At 41.6% G+C, this 22,492-nt stretch overlaps 1 protein-coding gene and 1 long non-coding RNA gene across 2 annotated transcripts in view; both read right to left on the bottom strand.

Annotated features, from left to right (window-relative positions):
• The window catches only part of RNF150 (ring finger protein 150), a 119,391-nt gene that overhangs the window by 15,043 nt on the left and 81,856 nt on the right, over window positions 1–22,492 (bottom strand). The window contains exons 5-6 of the mRNA XM_027729707.2: window positions 21,136–21,232; window positions 15,273–15,483 (exon numbers count right to left, since the gene is read on the bottom strand). Coding sequence (XP_027585508.1) covers window positions 15,273–15,483; window positions 21,136–21,232 — 308 coding nt within the window. The remainder of the gene's footprint in view (window positions 1–15,272; window positions 15,484–21,135; window positions 21,233–22,492) is intronic.
• On the bottom strand, window positions 12,647–15,240 carry LOC120325300. Its single transcript, XR_005567222.1, has 3 exons — window positions 15,145–15,240; window positions 14,427–14,486; window positions 12,647–12,673 (listed from the first exon to the last, which is right to left on the bottom strand). It is a non-coding gene; the product is annotated as an uncharacterized LOC120325300 (long non-coding RNA).

The raw sequence follows: 22,492 nt of genomic DNA, 5'->3' as shown, positions 1-22,492 counted from the left end.
ACAGGGACTGCTTTTTTTACTTGGTTTTCTTAGCAGCTGCTAAATGACCAAGGCTCCCTGGTGTTACTGCAAATATACGAGCATTAAGTGATAAAGTTACAAAAAAAATCATGCTTTGTCATGTTAATGGTGTGTGAGGGATCCTGCAAAGATTATCCCAGTAGCATGTGGAGACACAAACACCCCTTGAGCAGTGAGCAAACAGCTTCAGCCAAGCTGCCAGCCATTTAAAACTCTGAAGGGACAGCAGGTGTGTGACAAAAGCAGAGTTAAATCCTGTATGTACCAGCATGTGTTATACACTATGTGTGGCCTATTGGCAGCTTGTCACGATAAAGAGACTTTTACATCCAAGAGGTATAATCACGCAATTTAATCCTGTGCATCTCAGTTTCCATGGGCTATTCTGGTGACTGCTATTGTGACTGAACTTTCTTATTTATATTTCAAAAACCTGTGTCAGCTCTGCTTCCTGCAAGCCTGAAAGAAGGAAATTACAGCCTGACTCAGACACATAATGGATTGAATGAACGAGAGTGTAATGGTAAGAGAAATTTCAGCTCTTGTCCTGTTCCTAAAAAACATCAGGAAGAAACATCCTTTGATGGGGTGATTTAGAGATGAACTGGCCAACACCACACAAATCCCTCAGAGCAGTCATGCTGGAGAGGTATCACAATACCCCCAAGCAATATTAAACCAGAAGACTCCGTGTAAGGTATTGGTTTCCAAAACCTTTTTCTCTGGTCATGCTGCAGAGCTGGGACCTCTCCTTGGGGGACTCCATGGCAGAAGCAGCTGCATAAAGCCATCTCAGATTGCTCCTCCTCATGACTGCAGGTCCATGCTGACCCCACCTGCTCCCAGCTGGGAGGAACAAGGAAAGGGATGCTCATCCCAGAGGCACCTTCCTTCCTGCTGCGGCAACTCAAGAGCCTGTCCCAGAGCACCTGCTCAGTGGTGGCCAAGGATCAGTAGGGTGTGCTGGCACACAGCATGGCCTGGGGGAAAATGGTAACCCATCCCTGTGATCCTTCTTTAACATCTTTGGCACAGCTGGATCCTGCAAAGGTAACCGGAGCTGTGGTCCTCCTGTGAAATGGGAATGCTGCCTTTGGCACTCAGGGAAATGCAAGAAGGGGCGACTGGTGCTTGGAAAAGCAACCTACCAAAGGCACAGAATGAGACTAGGACATGGAAGTGGACCTGCAGCTTTTCTTCAGGGATGTTAGAAACTTCTCACTCCTACTTTAGGAAGTAGGAGTGATACTCCTACTCCTATTCCATGTACAAGGTGGCTACCAACCAGTGAAAATCCGCACGGGGGCAATTAATTCTGAGTGACAATCAGAAACAAACATATTTCTGCCTAATCACTATGAACTGCTTCCTCAATTGCAAGTATGCACACAGCTGTAACAGAAAACAACAGCTTGCTTCAAAGACAACTCCTGTTAAATTTTAAATGAGGAGGTTGGAAAAGCTCACGTTAGTCTGCCTGAGTTTGTCATGGCAGCATGTGCACGATTTTCAAATCTGTCTCTTTAAATACCTTTAATTGCATAAGGTCTCAGAAATCCCAGGTCACTAGCAAAGCACAGTACTGAGGAATCATATCCTGAACTCTCAAGAGTAGTTACAACACATATCTTTGAGCAAAGACGTCACAGGAACACCTCTGCATATATTGGAGGATTTAATGAGAAAATGAGCCACCACCACAAGGAGGTGGCTGAAAAGCTCAACAGCGGTGGAATTACTTGAATGAAGTGTGTGTCTATCTTCTCTCCCTCTCTCTCACACATGGGCTTGCCTTCCTTTCCAATGCTGCTAACACTGGTCTCCACCTGAGATCTCCAGAGCACTTCCAGGATTAAGGGGCAAGTCATTAGGATGTATTGTTGTTAGGATCTTCTTCCTCACCATGCATGTTGGGGACAGTGATCCTTGGCTGAAATTGAATTCCATTAGAAATGACCATGATAAAAATTTCACCCAGGGATGTCTTCTCGTTAGATACGGAAAAAAAATGCCCACAGTTATGGAGCCAAAAGAGAAAAATCCCACAGTGGTTGTTGGAGGAACCTGCATATCGGATAAGTCAGTTTTACTGCTGTCATTAGCAAAATACAACTTTTAACAGAGTAACTTTTACTTTCAGGGGAAAAGAGTCTTTCTTTTTGTTCAGTACAAGGAAACAACATGCTTGAGAATGGGCTCGACTGTTGCAGCAACTGCTCCAGTGCCTGAAGCAGGACACAGCTGTGGGACCACTGTGCCTGACAAGTCAGGGCAGATTGGGATAGCATTCCAAGGTCGTCCATCCCTCCACTCTCCATCACCCCGCACGCTACCCAAGGGCTGCACAACCACAAACATGTGCAGAGACCACAACATTGTATGTCACACCTTTTTTTTTTTTACCCTCTCACACGTCACAGTGAAATCAGAGTCCCCTCCACCAGCTCCCACAGGTGGACTTGCAGAATGTGACCACTTCTAGTCTCCTATCACATGCTCACAGGACTGTCAGGTACCTGTCCCCAAAAAACTGGGAGACATTTGACCAAAGTACATTGCTTAGGCTAAAGATCAGTTCTCACAAGTCCATAAAAACAGAGAATACTGGACAGAAACAGCACAACAACTTGGAGAAAATATATTCCTGAACTTTACAGGACTGTCTAACCTGATTTGAATTGGACAGATCAACTATATTTTTTGTTATAGGATATGGCTTCTCTACCCACTGTAGCTCAACAGATAAAGACTGAGCTAAGTGCAACTCAGCTCTAGATAAAGTAACAACAGAAAAAAACCCCAGAATCACAGAGCCTCAGTGTCTCTCTAAAAAACTCCAGTTTAAAAGCAAAGCACATGCTTTTCAGTCTCACAAACTCCATCAAGTTGTAGAGGTAGTGATTCTTGAAGGTGTGGCATCAGCAACAGTACAATATTCTGCAGATAAGTCTGATGCATATATTGAAACAAAGTAAGAACCTGACCAGATCACTACAGCTGTATCCTATAGCTATACTATTTCTTCCAAGATGGGCACATAGGTAAAAAGACATTTTTCTAAATACAGACAGAGGGGACAGTTCAGATGGTTAGCAAGGCATTTTTTATGTCTACACAAAACATTTAAGAACTAATAGATTGATCAATTAAATAAGAATGTCCAGTTTTCCATACAGAAGAAACAATTGCTGCCATTTATATGTCCATTATCAATGAAGCAAAATAACGTGACAGGCTGAAGTGTCATCTCTTAATTTCATTAGAATTGAAGTAGTTTATAAAAACAAATTCTAGATAATTTCAAAATAACATGTTCTACTAATTTGAATCTCCTTCCTATGGCATCTTAGAGTATCCATGCACTTCCTCTTTTGAAGCCCCTAAATTAAAAATTCTGCAAGGAAAGCTTTCTTTACCATCCAGTTTCACAGAATCCTTACAGAAGGAAGTTTTAATGCTATTTGAAAACAATGTACACTTAATTTCTAGTGCCCTGTGTTCAGATACACTCTTGGTAGGTACTTTTGTCTGATCCTCCCTCATACACACACAGAGAAAGGACAGCCTTGATCTTCACTGAACACTGACAAACACTCAAGATGAGTTATTACCAACTTCTGGAGCTAACAAAAATGCCTCCTTCAAAATACTGAAAAAAACTGGAATACTTCACTATTCTCTGATTTTTCATCTTCTCTGGAGTCTAAGTGACGATGTTGTTTCAAAACAATAGCAAGAAAAAGAGCAGGCAGTGCAGAAACCACAGTTCAAAATAGCTCCAGTGGAAAAGTATCTTTAACACATGGACTATTGTTCTATACTTAAAGGGGAAGCTGTAGGAGACTTGCACTGGAAGGGATGTCCTGGGTAGTTGAGTCTATTCTCCACCATTGTAGTGGCTGCATGATACAATTCCTTTCAGATTTGCTAGCAATTAGCATCATTCACTGCACAAGCTCCCCAGCTACTTAGTTCATCTCTCTGCCAGTGCAGAACCACAGATGGGTGGCAGTCAAAAGCTGTAATACCTGATTTTCAAAAGAACCCTTCATGCAACACCAACCCACAGAGATTTCTTTTTTTTTTTTTTTACATCCTACGATGACAGATGAGTTCAGCTGCTAATGCTCCTTTCTCTTAAACCTCACAAGCCTGTAAAACCTTGAAACACATTTCGTATTCCACTGTAATTATGCAGCTTTTGAACAGCTTTATTCCAGCTCTGATATTCCCCACAGCCTACTCAAACATTTCACTATCAGTTCTCTACCTACACTTGTGGCCAGTTGTTTGACTGAGAAGCAAACCTGACCACGGCCCCCAACAGCAAAATGTGAACTTTTGTACTTAATATTTCCTAAAATGAGAACTTCTCACTATCTGGATGATCTGTGTACCAGGAAGGTCCTTGTGTGCCACTGGGCAGCTGTATGCTGTGGGTCAGCATTTTGCAGAGGGTGCAAATGTCTGACTGCTGCTGACATTCTTGGATTGGCAGGTAGGAGATGACATTGTCAGTGCTGGTAGGATCTGTAAATCTCATATAACTGTGACTGAGTACTAGCAGAAAAAGTAAAGTTGATCTGTGCAGGCAGAAGCAGCCCATAGTTTCCAGCAGGAACATCTCTACCAAGACTTCCTGAAAACTTAAACAGAAACCCCTGATTTAGTTGGTCTATGTACAGATCTTTTTCATCAATTTGGAAATAAAAAAACCCCCAAACTCAATGACTGTACCAAAACATTTTCTTTTTCAAAAAGTAAAATGGTTCAATGTCCTTTGCATCTCCTTGAGGATGCTTCCACAGTTTGCTTAAAGGATTTAGCAATATTTCTGATCTGACCAAAAGCATTCTACAGGAAAGAAAAATGAGCACATTTAAAACTCATCACTAGCACAAGAAATGACGATTAGCATATGACTAGGAGGTATACAGAACCACTGCTTGTTTGGAGCAGAATTGTCCAAAATGTTACCTGTGTCTTGTAGCAGGGCTAATGCACCAGATAAAATTCTAACAAGCTTGTCTGTGTATACAGAGAATACATGAGTACAGAAAAACAATCAAGAAAAGCATTCATAAAGGAAGAGGTCAACTGTTTATCTCTTTTGTTCATTTATGAAATTTTAAATTAGTTGATGCCAATCTCCTTTTAATTGAAACATTTCTTTGACAATCTTGGAATAGCTCAACTTTTTTTTTTTCCCCATTAAAAAATAAATCTTTGATGTGCCAGGTCAGGCCACCTACATTCAAGTCTTGTTGGAAAAGACATGTATAAAAATGTAAGAAGAAAACAAAAATCAGCCTTTACAAAAACTGAAACTAAATTGACAATTTTGATTTAAAGAGCTCAAATCAATTTAATGTGAGTCTTCTGATCCTGTGTCTCCTTCCTGCCTGTCTCCCTTTCTCATTGAGTTAAAAATGAGTCCAAAATGAGTCTTTATGAAAAATAATGCAGCACAGTTTTTCTTGACCTGAGATCTGAAACCAACAGTTTTGTCTCTCCAGCCTAAAGCAGGAGTGCAAGCATGCTCCCTCCTCATTTACCTACCTCCTTTTGCTTCCTTGCTTGTCACAGAAAAGTGAGCTCCGTTTACTGGCTTGCAAAATTCCAGATGTGACAAAACCCAGAGAGGGGCAGCCAGGAAGATAACCAGCAAAGCTAACGCTGAAGAGGGAACTCAATCTCACCTAAAGGCCACTAAAGCTGCCAAAAGGGCATCTCAGGATAACTTCTCACTGGCCAGCTGCCCTTGGAGGCCTGGGTCTGGCTGGTAGGAAATCCAGTAGGGACATCAATAGGGACTGGTTTTAGGCTATACAAATCTAGGGTCATTTAGCATTTCTTTTCAAATAAGCCTCCAGTCACAATCTAGTTTCAACTGAACAACTTCTGGCATCAGAAAATCCCCTCCAAGCCACAGTTTTTATCAGGGACTCTTGATGAAATGCTCATGAGAAACATGAGAAAGGCCAAAGCCAAGACATCCATTTTCAGAGTTTCTTCTCAAAGCAGTGGATGGGAAAGGTCAACTTTAGTTTCAACAAACTGCCTCTGGAATTCTACTAGAAAATATGTTCATTAGGTCACTTGGCCACCACCACTACCATCAAGACCTCCCTAACATTCTACAAAGCAAAACAAATTGGAAGAGAATAATTTTAAAACACTGTTTCTCTGCACTAAAAGCATTTTGTCTCTGTTTCAATCTTTTTAGTTAACACATACTCCTGTTCCACTTCCTTTTGATTTCTAAGCATTCACACTCTTTGGAGAGGCAGAAGAGAGTTATTACCCTGTGTACCAATATACCTGGAAAAATAAAAGTAACAAAAGCTCTGTGAAAACCTGGAAATGAACCATGTGACTTCGAAAACATAAACGCCTTTGCACTGTTCATTATTTTCCTTGGGAACACTACTGTAAAGTTAGAGTCAAAACTCTGTAACATTAAGTTTGGTTTTAACCCCTTTTGCCTTTTCTTTTTTTATTCAAGTTCTTCACTTTTAATTCCTCTAATTGAGAAGCAGTAGTTTCCAGAAGGCTCCCAGGCAGTTTCAGAACAATAGATAGACCTCATGAGCTTTTAGAAAACAAAAAAGATTAAATTGTTGTATTACATATCTAGTCTGGAAAGAGGGCTTTTAGAAGCTGAATATAAATTTATAGTAACTTTTCAGTTTTAACAAGGGAAGTGGACTTGCATTTTTTTGGTCAAAATCAAGCAAAAACTGAAGGATTAATTAAAAAAAAAAGCAAGACAGAAGGAATTAATTACTGCAAGCACATGTAATTGTTTCTGCCCTGTGGAATATGCAGCCATTAGAGTAGTTTAACAAGGCCCTTTTGAGGATGAAAACTAAAACCATAACCTTTCCATCGCAGCTTTTCCTCAAAACTGCTTCCTTTGAAGTGTACTTTTAGGCTGCAGGTTACTCCACAGCTGGGAGCACGTTACATCTCCCAGAGCAGGTTAGCAGAGGGTCATTTTTCTAAAATTTCCTTCAGTGAGACTATTTTGGTCTTGCAGACTGACAGCTATTCATGCACAGAAAGACAATTTGCTGGTGCCACTACCTTTTCAAAAGGCAACTACAGGGAAGCAATAAAGTTTAGCAACACCTCAGTTGAGTTCAATATCCCATGCACATGGGGGTAAAAATCTGGAGTCAGCTTTGTCATGCATACGTGACACATTGGGTGGCTGTCTCCCAAAGAAACGCTGGCAGCTGAAAACACTGCATTATTTAATTACCTGTGTAAGGAACTGGCAGACTTTAAACCTCCTTTGTGTGATCCCCCCTCCCCGAGATGCTACAATTTAATAAAGCTATTTCAGTTAAGTGTTTTCCATATTCAGACTCTGCCAGTGGCATTTTTGTTCTACACATTTTCTATACACTTTTCCTGTAGGAGTATGTTTTTTCATGGTCTTATAGGACCCAGAGAGTGGCAAATAGAGCAGAAATTCACAGAGATCTCCACGTAAGTTGTTTTGGACATTGTGTGTATTATTATATGGTTTAATTATTGCATATGTTCTATTACATATGTTCTTGCCTACTCTCTGAGTGGCTCAGATATGTTAACATGAGTTACAATGAAAAGAACAGTCAAATGTATTTGCTCTTGAAGAAGATAGTCACAATATAAGGCTAATTTTGGTGGATATTCATTAATGCAACTCTGATGCTACTGCGTACTGTGCTGAGTACAGCCCGAGTATATTCCTCAGTATATCAGCCTTGTCACTGGAGTGGCAAAGATGGCATCTAGCTGGGCAAGAATATATCCACACGGGTCCTATTTTCAGCATCTCTAAATGTGAGGGCTTACGCACCCCTCCTGGCTCTGAGGCAGGAGAAAATCCTCTAACACTCATGCCAGTAGTTGGATATTTCCTCTCAGATACTGGGCTTGACCTGCTACCTACTTCTTTTCTGATCATTCATGTTTCCTATAAAAACTCATAAGCCACTTTCTCCATCTGGCCTACCAGTTTCAACAGTTTCAGGCCCTATCTTCACTTAAAATTGCCCACATCCAGATCAACAAGAAGTCCAGTTACTAAAGATTAAGTGAGAACTCACTTCTAGGTGAAGTGACCTGGTTACTGTGGCAACCCTAAAGAATCCCTGAAGTGCCCTAAATTCTGCAGGAGTTGGAGGTAAGTAATGAAACAAAGAGCAGGACTTGCCTAGTGTCTTATGAACAAATACCACTTATTTTTTCAAGGCTGAAATCATAGAGTATTGGACACCATATGTGAAAGCTTGAGCTGTTGCCCCTACAAGAATCTGGAGAAAAACATTCCCCTCCCTCTCCCCCTTTCACTTAAACTCTTCTAAATGCAACTCTTCTGTGCTTTTTGAGAAATCAGAACTGCTGGTTACAACACAAGTACAGGTGTTAAGTATGCACGTGATCCTTTAAATGCTTGGGAGAAGCCAGACAGCTCCCCTGTGCAGATGATCCTCTTGCACGTTCACAGGCTCAAAGCCTAGATGAATAAGGAGAAAAACATTACATACCAATGACTGGAAACATTGAATCAGCAGAGCTCTCGTCTGACTTCTTTCATTTGAGTTACCTTCAAAGTGGTTCACAACACTGCAGAGCACTGAAGCAAATGCAAGCTCCATCATGAAGCAAGGCACTCAGAGCACAACACATGCAAGCAGAATCAGGAGTGACTGCTGCAGAAATGACATTACTTTCTGAGTACCTCCTGTACTTGAACCTCCTGTTTTTATTCACCCATAGGCACAGCTGCTTTTTCACTGTCTGTCTTTTCCCACTGAATTTATGAGATCTGTTTGCTTGCTGTAATCTGCTCTTACCTGTGAGGTTTTTGAAAGTCCATCTCTGTATGTACTGACTGGTTCAGCTGAGCCTGACCCTGGTAGGGGTCTCTGGGCTCTGTGCAGTACAGGTGAGCATCACTTTTGCCTTGCCTATCTGTCTGAAAAACTGTCAGCAACGAGCAGCACTAACCCTGGAATCCTCCCTTTCCTCTGCCTGCCTGGCTACAGAACCATTGCTCTGTCTTACTTCGTAATTCTTATTTTCAGGTGCTGATCCAAGCTGGGCCCTTGTGTCTTGCATTTGGTTTTGTTCCTGAATTGGTAATAAAAAGATTCAGAATCACAGTGGCACACTGTATTTGAAACAGCACTTCCTGGTGACTTCAGTGGAGGGTTTTGTGTAAAAACTGATGAGAACAGAAACTGCACAGACATCAAGATTTGTGAGATTGAGTCCTAAATAATTAAGCCAATTGTATGCAAGATACTAAATATCTCTTGCGAGGCAAGGCTTTCCTTGTCAAGGAAAAATCAAAGAGATCAGCTACTATTGTCATCTGGTCTCTCTGCAGTTCAGATTTGTATTTTACTCTACATTGTCTATTTTGCTTTAAAAGCTTTCTTGTTCAATGTTTTATCCAGCTGTCTACTTAAGACAGTGAAATATAAAAAGACACAAGCTATCTTATCACTGGTCCCAGTCCTCTCTTCTCTTGTGCTCCACATTTCTTTCCTCCTGTTGTACTGGTATGACAACTTCTGGATCAGGGAACTGATCCAAACTAAAAAAAACCCACCAGGAAGAAATTGGTTGGCTTCTGGATTGGGCTCCCAAGGTAGCTGCACAACACAAAAGCAATATAGAGGCAGGAACTTGTAACCTGGGACAGAGAGTGGCAAGCTAGGGACAAATTTACATATAGAGACAGACTTACAAATGGAGCTTCCACTACTGAAGGTGAACACTTTCTTTTGAATCTCTTCCTAGACTCAATTATTAAGCAAGTTTCTTGAGATCTGCAGCATTTTTGGCACCCTAGGTTAGGTCAGTCTGTTGTGTGTGCCATATCACAGCTGCTGAACTAATGGTTTAATCCCTGCTCTGTACACACTGTCAATATATACAGGAGATGTGAAACAGAAAACAAACAAAACATTTAAATTTGCTCCTTGTTTCAAAGCATTTTGTACATCCCTTTTGCAATTTGCTGTACAGAAGCAGTCTGTATTTCACAACATATGGAAAGGAGGAGCAGTTTTATAACAGGAAAGCTTCACTGTCCATTCAGAGTCTGGCAGGAGTCTTGTAGGTGTATGTAATAATCCAAAGTACATTTTTAGTGCCAGTTATGTTTCACTTGGTGACTCTTTCAAACCACCAATGCTATGTTGGCACCAGTCTTAGTCTCAAAACAAATCTAGAAGCTCAGCTCATTGGCAGTTTCAGCCCATGACAACAGTTTAGTGCAACATCCTCACAAGCTTTTAATAGAGCCACCAGGAGTTCTGTCACATGCCAGGCAAATGAGACCTAATCTGCTCAGTCTTTAACTAGGTCCCATCAGTGTTCTCCCTCTGGGACAGTGTAAGAACTTGCTAATGCAAGTGTTAGTAACTTTCTGCATTAACTACTGTCTAGGGAGTTTTTCCACCTTTTTCTCCCCCTTTACATTCCGCCCAAGAAATCCACTATTAATAGCAAGGAGGAACAGTCAAGTGGTTACAAGACAACAGTGGATCAGATTCTTATCATGCACTTTCATCCACTTCCAAAGGCTGATTATTCTTCAAAAAGACATTTTAGACATACACAGATCAAAATAATTACTTCAAAAGTTATATTAATAGATTTAATGAAGAGCTATCAAGGAGATTTGAAAGGGTCCTAACAGTCACGATGAGCTGTATGTTGGCAGGGTTTTATGGAAAGAACAAAATGAGAGGCAGAAAAGGAACTGCTGGTATTCTCTAGACTGCCCACACTTGCCATACAGTCCACCAAGCTCTGTTGACTGTGCAGGTGATATGACACCTCGGGGGAGAGCTTGTGGTGTTCTGTACTAAAAGTCCCGTTCATGTTTGCAGTAAAATTATTTATGGATCTTCCTCCAACTACAGAGATTGTGCTAGTGGGATTTCTGAGGCCTTATGCGGTGGGATGAGACATCCCACCAAACAGAATATAAAAGCTTGTCTAAATTGAAAAACTAGAAGGACTTATGAAGAGAGGGCAAAGACTCGGGCAATGCATATTATTTTCTGCAGAAATTAGCAAATGCTTGATGGAGATAAATAACCATGGATGCTATAAAAGATGAAAAAAATTAACTACTTTTCACCTGCAAGGGTCACCATACAACCTTTAGAAAATCTAGATGCTACTTTCCCAGAAAACTACCTTTTTAACCATATCATTCAATCCCAGCTGAGCCTGACCCAAAGAATATTGCAATGTCCTCCTCAAATCCCAAATCCACCCTCCAAAGCTAGCTCAGAGCTTCTTCAAGTTCAGATCTTAGTCAAGTCCAGCTCACACCCACCTCATATGTAGGGCAGGAAATTCCACCAGCACTGAAATTTCCAAAGATGTTGCATTTTGCATAACTCAGTATGAAAAACTAGGAACAGAGACTGCTATGATGCATTATTGTAGAAAAAGATCCTTAGGTTATCTTCTTTCTACCCTTTGGAGAGCTGAAAAGTTATGGGGTCAAAGCAGTAAACTCAGCTGAGAGGAACTCTTAGGTATTTCACACAATTTTTTCACCCTCCCGCCTTCCTTTTTTTTTTTCCCAACTCCAGTTTTTCACTTTGTCCAGCAATACATTTTCAACAGCTGATTACAGAAATTTATTGCAGGATGCTATCCCAGGATCCTACACAAAGTCCCACCACAGAGAGCAAACAGTCAGTAAGACTAAATACCAAACAGACTTTGGGCTGTCGATATGCCCAAGGGACTTGATGAAGGCTTGGTAGAAGGCAGCTGGGAGAAACTGCTGGTCCATTTTCAAGTGCTCAGTGCTACTAAACAGGAGATGCTTGGTTCAGCAAGGAACCCTAGGGACTGGCCCCCAAATGAGGTCCCATCCAGATGCTCACAGTACAGTACATCTCCTAGGGTCTTATGGAAGACATTACCTATTCAGGAGCATAGGGAGCAAAAGGGAGGGAGAGAAGAGGAAATGTGTGCTGACCATACACACAGAATTAAGAAGAAAAGCACTAGCTGAGCTCCAGAAATTAAAATCTTGCCCCACTGAAGTAGGTAGGAGCTTTGCCACCATGGAGATGGAATTTTACCCAAAGTGAACAGTATTCTGGAAACATCCTCCCTCCAGACACACACTGTGGGAGCTCTTCTGGCTCTGAATAATCACTGGAAACACAGAAAGGGAAATTAAACCCAAAGCAAGACAACAATACCAGAACGATTAATCAACAGACAAAAAGAATGCAACAATTAAGTGAAAAGTATTGCAGAAGTGGGTGGAAAGAAGAAGGCAACTCCTGGACCACTGGACTTTGTGAGGAATAAGGAAGGATGCAAGGACTTGTGGTGCCGGGTGCAGGATGCCACGTCAAGACCGCACCGGAGCCTTGGAGTCTGCACAGGTTCAATAACAAAAGGAAGAAAACCTTCCAGTGCAGATTCAGCCTCGGAGTAGGCTCCATCACTAATGCTATATAAAGAGAACCTAGCAACTTCAGCAAAGATTCCTAGGAGCAACCAGCGTCATCGCTCACAAATTCCCAGGCAGTCTAGTTCACAGAAAGGGCACGCTCAGCAAGCGCTGCAGTTGTGTAACTGAGGATTCTGGAAATGAGAAATACAATGCCTGAATACAATAAACAGACACAGTGCCTATGAAGTCCCATCTATTATGACAGCTATGACCCAGTTATTTAGCCTACATTTGCCCTCTGATTTAGTTAGCATTTGGGTTCATACCACAACTATATATAAGGTCCCTTTCACTGGCTTAAGAGTTCAGGCTGCCCAAGATGCCAAGTTCTACCTTTCAGAGTGCCTGAATGCCCCAAATTCACATAAGCTGACCGGAGAGACAAATTCCCATCACTGCTGGAACTCAGCCCCTAACTCCCAACTAAAGACCTCTTCTTTGCTGCAGCTCTGCTGCAAAAAGGGACCAAATGGCTGCTTCTGGGAACTACTGCAAAACATACCACTTCAGATGTGGTGGTGACAGCAGGTTAAGTTGCACATTTACCACTGCTGAATATTCGAGAATTGTATTCCCCTCTGAGATGAGAAATCCAGATGAAGATTCATGTCTAGATATCAACGATGAGTGAGTGACAAGAGCTAACCAAGCATCAAATCAGAGTTCCCCGAGTGACTGTGTGGTAACCACAGCATAGGCAGGCACACAGCTGGGTTTGGGAAGTCCCAAGGTGCTTTGAGTTTTCCTCAGGACTCTTCTTTCCTCACAAAACAACTGGAAAGGCCTGCTTTTAGCAGGCCACCCCTGTGATGGCATGAGGCTCACAACATTCACAGAACTCAGGCCCTCTTCTCCTGCTCTCTCTCAGGGGAAATAACCAGGGAAAAACCCTTTTCACAGTCCTTCCCCAGACATGGCCAGTCTCTTCAGGTGATGGAGATCTGACACTCCATGGTTTGCTGCCTCTCTGCCAGGACAGACCACTGGCTTTGGTGTGAGTTCCTTGTCCATAGGCTCCACTGTCAGCCCTCAGGATTGTCCAGTCTTAGGGTCTATTGCCTGATGTTATTAAAGGTAAGGGGGCAAATGGATGGCAAGAGGGAAAACTGGAGCAACAAGGCAAAATAAAGCATCTCTGCAGGCCCTGCAGTACTCTGCTGGCTCAGAGCAAGTTTTTCACCCAGTTATCTAACTTAGCTGGCAACTTGGAAAGTGAATTAAAAATGTCTTTGTTCCTTCTGCAGACTCTGGAAACAAACCTGGAGGGAAAAGAGTGTCTGGAGAGTTACTGAGCTCTGGTGCTCCTTGGCAGCCTCAATACCATTGTTACTCATGGTGAGAAACCAGCAGAGCTGCTTTGCAGTCTGACAAGATCGTGGGATGAAAAGCATGGGCTGCCCATTGTGCTGGGCTTTGGACCAGGCTGCTGGCTTTTCCCAGCATCTGTCATGCAGCTGTGTGTGTATAAAGGGCACATCACAGCCCTCCTTCCCAACCTTAACAGCAGACCTTGTAAAGAACAGTGGGGCAAGGATCATTATTTGTGAGAGGAGCTACTTGCTTCAGGAGTGCTAAGAGGGCACAGCTGAAAACAGTGTCTAGCACAGTCTTTATTACATTGTGGTACCATCTTTCCTTCATTACTTAAAACAGCTTCAAATGCATTTAAAAAAACAATCACTGGAAGGAATATCTTTTTTTGAACAGCTCTTGCCAGCACTCAAGGAGACTTGAGAAAGCTGAATGCCACGAGCTGACAGGCTGGCCATGGAAGGTGGCTGGGCTTATTAACCTTGCTGCTCACCCCTTGCTGGATTCAGTACTTAGACCATAAAAAGGCCAGACCTTTAGAGAAAACCAGAACCTAATCCACAAAACCAAATTTAAAAATCTACTTCTGGGTCACCTGTGTCTAAGGTCACAAGTCCAGTATTTCCACAAGTTATCTTCGCTGCCATGACGCTGGCTGCAATATCAGGGAAAATGTGATTATCAAGTCTTTCCACAGAGTAAGGAGACTAATGTAAAATCATTTCATCTTAGTTCTGTCATCTGTCTCCTACCTTCTACACATCATATTACTATTTGTCTTCTTTTTCATGCCCAGGCCCATAGCAGTATCTAGAAATGGTTGAAAATGTATAGTTTTTCCCAGAACCTACACTAACTCCATACACAAACCTATATTTTGTTACATTCTTCTACCTTCCTTCAAAGTATATCTGATGATACTAGTCTTGTCAATACACCAACTGGTATCAAACAGATAAGTATTTTCTACTGATCTGCTATTTTACCTAAAAATGAGAATTTTAAGACTAGTACAATCCTCACTCGAAACAGCTGACAACATTCCTTTTAAACTGTCAGAAGTAGATTTTCAAGAGAGAACATAACTTTTAGGAACAGAGAGACATGAAGACATTTTGAGAATTACCTGTTCAAATGGCGCCCCTTTACACAAGTGAAAACTGAACACATTGAAAGCATACAAAATTCTCCCCCCCTTTTTTTTTTTTTTGTACAAATTGGCAGTGTTATCTCACTGTGCTCTGGTTTTCAAGTACAGGAACTCTGACCATCAATTCAGTACAGGAGAACACACGACATTTAAATTTACTTACCCTGTAGATTCCCCGCTGGGCTTAAAGCACGGCCATTGCTCCAGCGAAATGCCCTCAAGAGATCAGTTTGTTATTGGGGTTTCTAAACATTTATTTCAGTGCAAATTCTGCCAGAAATTGGAACTTACTGCTTGTTGTGAAGTTAGCCTCCCCAGCCTGGGGAAAGGAGTCTACGTCTTGGATGACTTGTAGTACTCCCACAGTCCGTGCTGGGGGATCCAGGGCTACAGAGCTCTCGTTCACTGTTATGTCACTGGCTCCCGTTATCTGGTTGGTTGGTGGTCCTCCTATGGATGCTTCCAAGTCTGGAGGTATATCATCCATGCAATCTGCATTTGGCTAATGGGAGGAAAAGAAAAAAAAAAAAGAAAATCGAGCTTCTACCTGATAAAAAGATTGAATTTACTTGTTCTCACTTATTTTGAGCTTTTCACTTTATTTCAGTACTGAAAATGGCAACATATAATGAGTAAACACACAGAGTTTGTCTGTTTTCATGTACTTAAAACAATCTGTTGGAAGAGAGACCCAAAGTATGCCACGGAAATATTATTAAACTGTGTCACCTGCAATTGCTAAACATTATTACTTATACTTTTAGAAGGGCTTGGAAAAGCGTAACTCATTTATTGATACGATCTGCTCAACATAAGCAGATTGCTGAGTCAGATCACAAATGTAAACAGACAGCAGGAAGGGGAATGATTATCTTTTCCCAAAATATACATTTTATAGAGCCAATATCAGAGCTTCCCAGAATAAGAATCCAAGAGAGCTGCCTGTGGGTGCATCTATGTGTGGGCTGCAAAGATAAAAGCTAAAGCTGTTTGTAAGACAATTTCTAAACATCAAAAGATCATTTCCCTTGATAATACTGTATTTCCTATAAAATAAAATTATAAGAAAAGAAACAGACAAGCAGTTATGAGAATTCAAAGAGTATTATTTGATTTCTAGTCTTTCTTGCTATGTGATTTAGCAAGACCAACGACAGAGCAAGACTGAGCTGCAATACACACACACTTGGTTTAGTTAGGAAATGTAAAATTAAGTTGTTCCCATTTATCTTTATTTTTCAGGAATCAGACAGCTAATCTGGATCAGTCACTTAGGTTTCCTCTAACTTCAGTGGTCTGAGGCAATACTGCTGTGGGATTCATCCCATACCCCTAGGTATGAATTGCCCCCTCTGCTTTCCCTCTGCTCAGCACTAAGCAGAGACAGGGCTTAAGCTGCTAGACTGGAAATCCAGCTTCCAGATGGCTAACGTCACAGGATACGTACTCTCTTCAGTGGATCTGATTTTTTCTATGCTTAGTTCTCACATGCTAAGGCACTTTGGAAAATCTCACTACCTGCCTATTTTGCCATAGCAAGCACCAAGAAACTAAGCAAAATACGATACAACAAAGGCTTAAAGAGAGGCTTAACTCTAAGCACAAGAGAAATCCCTTTGAATTCAGGCACAGAAGGTTACCATATGCTTACATGCTTTTTCAGAAGGAGGAAATTCGCATGTTTTCTCTTTTTCACATACATTCCCTGTCTAATGGTTGCCGCCTCATAAGTACTTTTTCACAAATGTTCCTAATGAAAAAGGCAGGCAATTTAAACAATCTTATATCCACAAACTGAAGTTTGGTATAAAAATTAGAATTGTTGTTGCCTGGGTCCAGTCTAATCCACAAGCAGCAAGAACTCCTCAGAATTGGGATAAAGACACATTCAGCTATACCAGGTTTTAATGAAACTCACTGAACCTGCACTTTTTAAAATGAAATACCAATCACTTATCTGCAGGACAGGAATCCAAAATTATCCCTTAGATGTAGCACTCTTAGCTATTATGAAAAAATGTTTTAGGAATTTCATTTTTAACTTAAATTTGCCTTTGGTGGCAGTGTACCTTAAAAAAAAAAAAAGCCTGTTTTTTTTTCTATTACAGAAAAAAGTATTTCAATTTTTTCTAAGGGATTAGTTGTTTGTCCTTTGCTCTGATGCCAGTTATTCCTACAATGGGGTTTTATCACAAATTTTTAAACCTTTAAAAAGTGGGGATTATAATTGAAAGTCAAATCAAACACTAAAGATGTAAAAATAGTATTGCTTGATATAATTAATCCCTTTACTCTTGAATCATTTTAGTTGGAAAAAATGCCCCAAAGTAAGCAGCATGCTATAAAACTAATGATATGAAATACTGATCAAAAACACGTCCCCCCCCCATTACAGCTTTTGCTGCCAGAGTGACCCAGATACATTTGCTAAGTTTAATTATATTGGTTTCACTCATTCCTTGCATGTAAGTGCTTTGAGAGCACAATTCCACTAAAGTCAAGGGAAGGTTTTGTATTGACTTCTGAGGGCTTGGCTAAGGCTCTTGGTGAATAGCTTCAAGTCACACAATCTGCTGCCAAAAATGCATCTGACTGCATATCCAGCAGATATTTGCAGAAAAGAGGGAGAAGCAGGGGGAAACTATTTTATGTGATATGATCATCCCAAAAGCAATGTAGTGCTATTTAAAGTGAAAGACACTTCAACTGATAATCCATTTCAAATATTACAGCTGTAAGAAGTATAGTCTGAGCTGGATTCACCAGCAAAGAGGGAGTGGAAAAGGTTAGGCCAACCATTTGCTGATAAATAGTTAATAATCCTCCAGAGCTGCAGAGTGCCACAGAGAAAAGTGAAGGTGTTTGGGTGCTCAGCTACCATGAAAAGGAGTGCAGACATTTCGGTGTCTCACAGGAGTGCAGACATTTCGGTGTCTCACAGCTGCCTGGGGAATCTGGGTTTAGGGCAGATAATATTTGAAGTCTCTGTTACAAAGTAAATGGAGAGTTCAGATGTGAACTGAATTGAAACATTTAGGTATTTGGATTTTAACCAATCCCTTCCTGGAAAATCCCAAGTCTTTCTGTGAAATGAAGCACAATATATCCACAGCCACACAAGCCAGGTCCTTAATAACAACCATAGGACAAACATGCTGCTGGCAGGAAAAAAAACACCATAGCCCTGCCTGTGATAAGATTTCCTTATTCCTCCCATTGTAAAAGTCTGGAAAAGGACTTGGGCAAATTTGCACTCGTCTCCCATCAGAGGCTGGTGCCTGCCTAACGCTGCTTTTCTGTGAGTGGAAATTTCACCTGAGACGGCTCAGCAAGACTCAAGAATGTGGTTAGGGAGAGACATTTTGCTTTATCCACTCTACAGAAATGTTTGCCACTTCTCATTGAGAAGCCTTAGAGCTTTACAGGTGCTTTGAGGGAACATCTCTTCCCACAGCAGCCTACAGACATCTGGCTAAGCAATGAGCCTCTAAACACATCAGCTCATGTGTGCTGATAGAGACTGGTGGCTTAACCAGTACCAACACCTACAACTACACTCACCAAAGAGAAGTGAGCTTTGCCCAGTGCCTGCAAGCCCTCAGGACTGATGTCCACCCTGGGCTGCCCTCAGCTGGTGCTGAGAAGGGTGAGGACACACAATTTCTGTGCAGGTGGAGAACAGGTCCTGCAAGTGAGCAGGAGCAGTGACAGCAGGGCAGGAGCTCAGAAGGACAGAGGTTGGGAAGGAGTGGTTATGCAGGGGAGAAGCAGGAGTTGAGGTGTATTTCAGGAAGAGAAGGCAAAGAAAAGAGAGGAAGAGGAGCAACTGATAGCAGTATAGGATTTTTTAACCCTCAGGCTACCAGATGCTCTCAGACTTCCACTTCCTTTGCTGTCACTCAGAGGACACCTGACACAAAGGCTATCATCTGCTCCAAGTTCCCATGGACAACAGCTCCTACTGAAAGTCACCTCGAGGGGTAAGGCTCTCTTATGTTCCCTTCATGGACCTAACTGATGATCCATGCAGGTGGGAGCCAGTATGCCCCCTCCAAAAGATGTAGGGGGCTGTTTTTCAGTTTGTTGTCTTAGAACAACCTAAGGAAATTTTTACAGAACTTCATACAATAAAATCCCCTAAACATACTTTGCTAGTGGAACATTAACATATAAGTGTTTTATTTTTAGTATTGAGACAGACCAACACTAAAGCTGATTTGGAAAACTTAATTTGAACCAGTTGTTCATGTATGTTACAGCAGTGTCTTTAATTACACGCCCAGTACAATTATTTCCACAGAAACTCCATGCAGAAAGCCCTCAGTGACGGATGCAGAATGGATCTCCTTTCTGCTTTGTGGTACAGAGAGAACAGGGAGCTGTGAGGAGAGAAATGATGGCTGAGGAAACTGAATGGCACTTTAATTATTCCTGGCAATTAGGTTCTATACCTGCCACTACAGAGCTGTTTGTATATAGTAAAGGCCAGTCATGTAAAACAAAACCTCTACAGATGGCCTCTGGGCATGTTTTCCCTTCCCCTTGCTGTGCCCAGCCTCAGACAGCCTGTGGACATGCTTAGCCTTCAGTAGCTGTCAGTGAAGCCAGTGAGAGCCGTATTCTGGATGTAAATTCTCACAGCACTAAACTTTCTGGAAGCCTCTAACATCTCACTGCAGGCCTCCAAAAACTGGTGGTCTGATTTGCCTTATATCCCTTGATTATGAAGCCTGATAAAGAGCACCTTAATGAAGTGCTCGGGCAAAAATGTGAATGGATCGGTGTGAGTGCAGAGATGGTGTGGAAGCCATGGAACAATACACTGGGTATGGAGAGGAGCTGTCAGAATCCTGGATAACTGCTCACTGGCAGGCCTGTGAACTGAGACATGGAACCTTGGGAAAAAATTCTGTATATAAGCCTAGGTGCAGAGATGCTGGATGGCTGAGCTAGCCTTCATTCTGGTTTTCATCTCAAATACTGACTGAACTGTTGTATCATCTTTCAATATTCTAAAGAAAATAAATAGGTTTAGCAGAAAAAGTAGTCGAGCTGTAATGACATGTTACCCCGACTACAATGCTCTACTTCATTTTTCCCATTGCATCTTTTTATTTTGGATTGTATAAGGTTGATTAACATATCTGCCCACTTCAGCAAAAACACACTTCATCGCTTGCTGTGGACCCTCTTCTGCAGCAACCTGCTTCCTAGTCTCCATGAAAATGAACTCCGGGGAAACGGCTGGATCAGCTCCCCCAGGATGTTCACGTGAGCTGTTTTACTTTATATAGCTCTTTCATATGGGAACTGGCACGTCACCATCTCTAACTTGGGAGGGTATTTACAGCACCTGTTAATTCATCGACTGGTGGTGTTACAGCACTGAACTTCAGTGTCACGTGGCAAGCCTTGCACAGGGGGAGAGAGTGACTCACTCCTTCCTAGAGAAGCCCTGAGCTCTGTGATAGCTCCAGCTGGGGAACTGTATGGCAAACAGGACATGCACTATGTGAATGCAAACATGCAACTTAAAAAGATCAACTGCTTTGGCAGCTTCTAACCACAGTTGAATATTTCAAATAACAAAGGGCTTAACAATTTCTTGTATGTCATGTGGCCCACCATGGGAGAAATGCCTCTTAATTGGAATTAGGAGTACAGATCTTGCTCCAGATAGACTTTAAGAGAAATCTGACAGAAAGAAGATTTGGTTTCCCAGAATGAGCAATTAGTTGTCCTTGACCAGTATAGCAGAGAAAATTTTATTTGCAGACTTCTTCTTTGAGATTGGAACTGAGAGGATGATTAAAAAAATAAATCCAGTCCCGATTTAAAACACAAGCGAAAGCTATGTGAAAGAACCTATAAATCCACTAAAACACTAGTAAACAATCTTCTGCTCCACGAAGCAGGCAACCACAGACACACAAATCCCAACACCCAACCAACCACCAAACACACACTCTTCCTTGCTAATAGAAGTGGGGCGCAGGAGCGAGGTAGAGTCAGGCCTTGTGCATCCCTTAATAAATCAGTTAATAAATCTGGCAAAAAAGAGTAGGATGGGAACAGACAGGTGAAGGGCTAAGGATATACCCAAGTAGCTGGTGTTTCCCTCCTGCCCCAACCAGCTGCTCTGTGATGTGCTTACCGGAATCCCTAGAGCTTTCAGAATATTCATTTTACACATTGGGCAGGTACGATGGTCTAGGAGCCAGGGATCCACACAGGACTTGTGGAAAAGATGCCTGCAAGGAAAACCAGGATATCTTAATTCAAATGCACCACAGCACAATTTACCACTTAGTACCAGATGATTCTGAATTCAGTAAAGAGTTTGCAGTTTGTGACCTCTCTAAAGACTGCAACACTAGATCCTATGCACACAAGACTAAGATTGTTCCTTCAGAATCTCAAGCACAAGCGCACATTTAAGTGTGTTTGGAATAGAAGACATGCATAATTAGAGAAATAGGGAAAATACACAAAATGCATCAGCAAACCCCATATTCTTTAAACATTAAAGGCTGTCAGTAAACAAAAGCTGCTTGCTGGTAAAGGTAAAAATCATGCTAGTATTTCTTGATGTTTCTACAGACAAAACTTGATTACACCTGATAACTTAAATGTGAAGCCATTGAGCATAGTATTTTTCAGGATAGAGGCACAGGCAAATAAACTGAGTTAAAAAAAAAGATACTTTTCATTTAAACAGAAAAGCCAGCATGAAGCTTAACACATTCTCCCTGACTTTCCTGCTCTTTAGAAGCTGCCCATCAGAGAGACTTCCTACACAATGCCAGCCCTGAAGGAGTTGTTGCTAATACTGTTCTAGGTCTGAAGTGACTGCCAAGCAGCTACCTGAGCATTGTAGCTGCTGTGCACCCCTTTTCTTAGACACTATTCAGGTGGAGGAGCTGAAAGTTTCTTCTCTAGCATTGCCTGACACAAACTGATATTGATATTATTAAATATCAATATTGATATCACTAAATATGGATTATATTAAATATAGATATATTCAGTGCTTGAACCTGACTGACAGATTGCATTCTCTCTTTTGAGCATATTCTGTTACTAGGAATACTAGGAAACGTTTCTTCACCAAAAGGGTGGTCAGACATGGGAAAAGGTTGCCTAGGGAAGTGGTGGAATCACCATCCCTGAAGATATCTAAAAGAGTTGTGGATGTGGCACTTGGGAACATGGTTAAGTGGTGGACTTTGCAGTGCTGGCTTATGTTTGGACTTAATACCTTACAGGTCTTTTGCAACCTAAACAATTCTGATTCTAAGGCTCTGCCTGGACCGTGGCACATACCAGCCTCTACAAGGAAATGCCATCTCTAAGAAAGCCAGAATCACTTAATGTACCAAAATAATGTTAAATATTTAAGTGCTACTTATTCAGCTGAAGGGGTCAGCAGAAGTATTATGGCACAGCTCCTCTCACACAACAGGATGCACTTTCAGCTTGATGGAAGATACTGAAGTGCACTTTCACCAATA

The sequence above is a fragment of the Pipra filicauda genome, unplaced genomic scaffold (assembly GCF_003945595.2).
Source record: "Pipra filicauda isolate LSUMZ 115617 unplaced genomic scaffold, ASM394559v2 scaffold92_size2517590_pilon, whole genome shotgun sequence".
Taxonomy (NCBI): Eukaryota; Metazoa; Chordata; class Aves; order Passeriformes; family Pipridae; genus Pipra; species Pipra filicauda.
The sequence above is the reverse complement of the archived record's forward strand: the minus strand, read 5'-3'. Positions and strand labels throughout refer to the sequence as shown.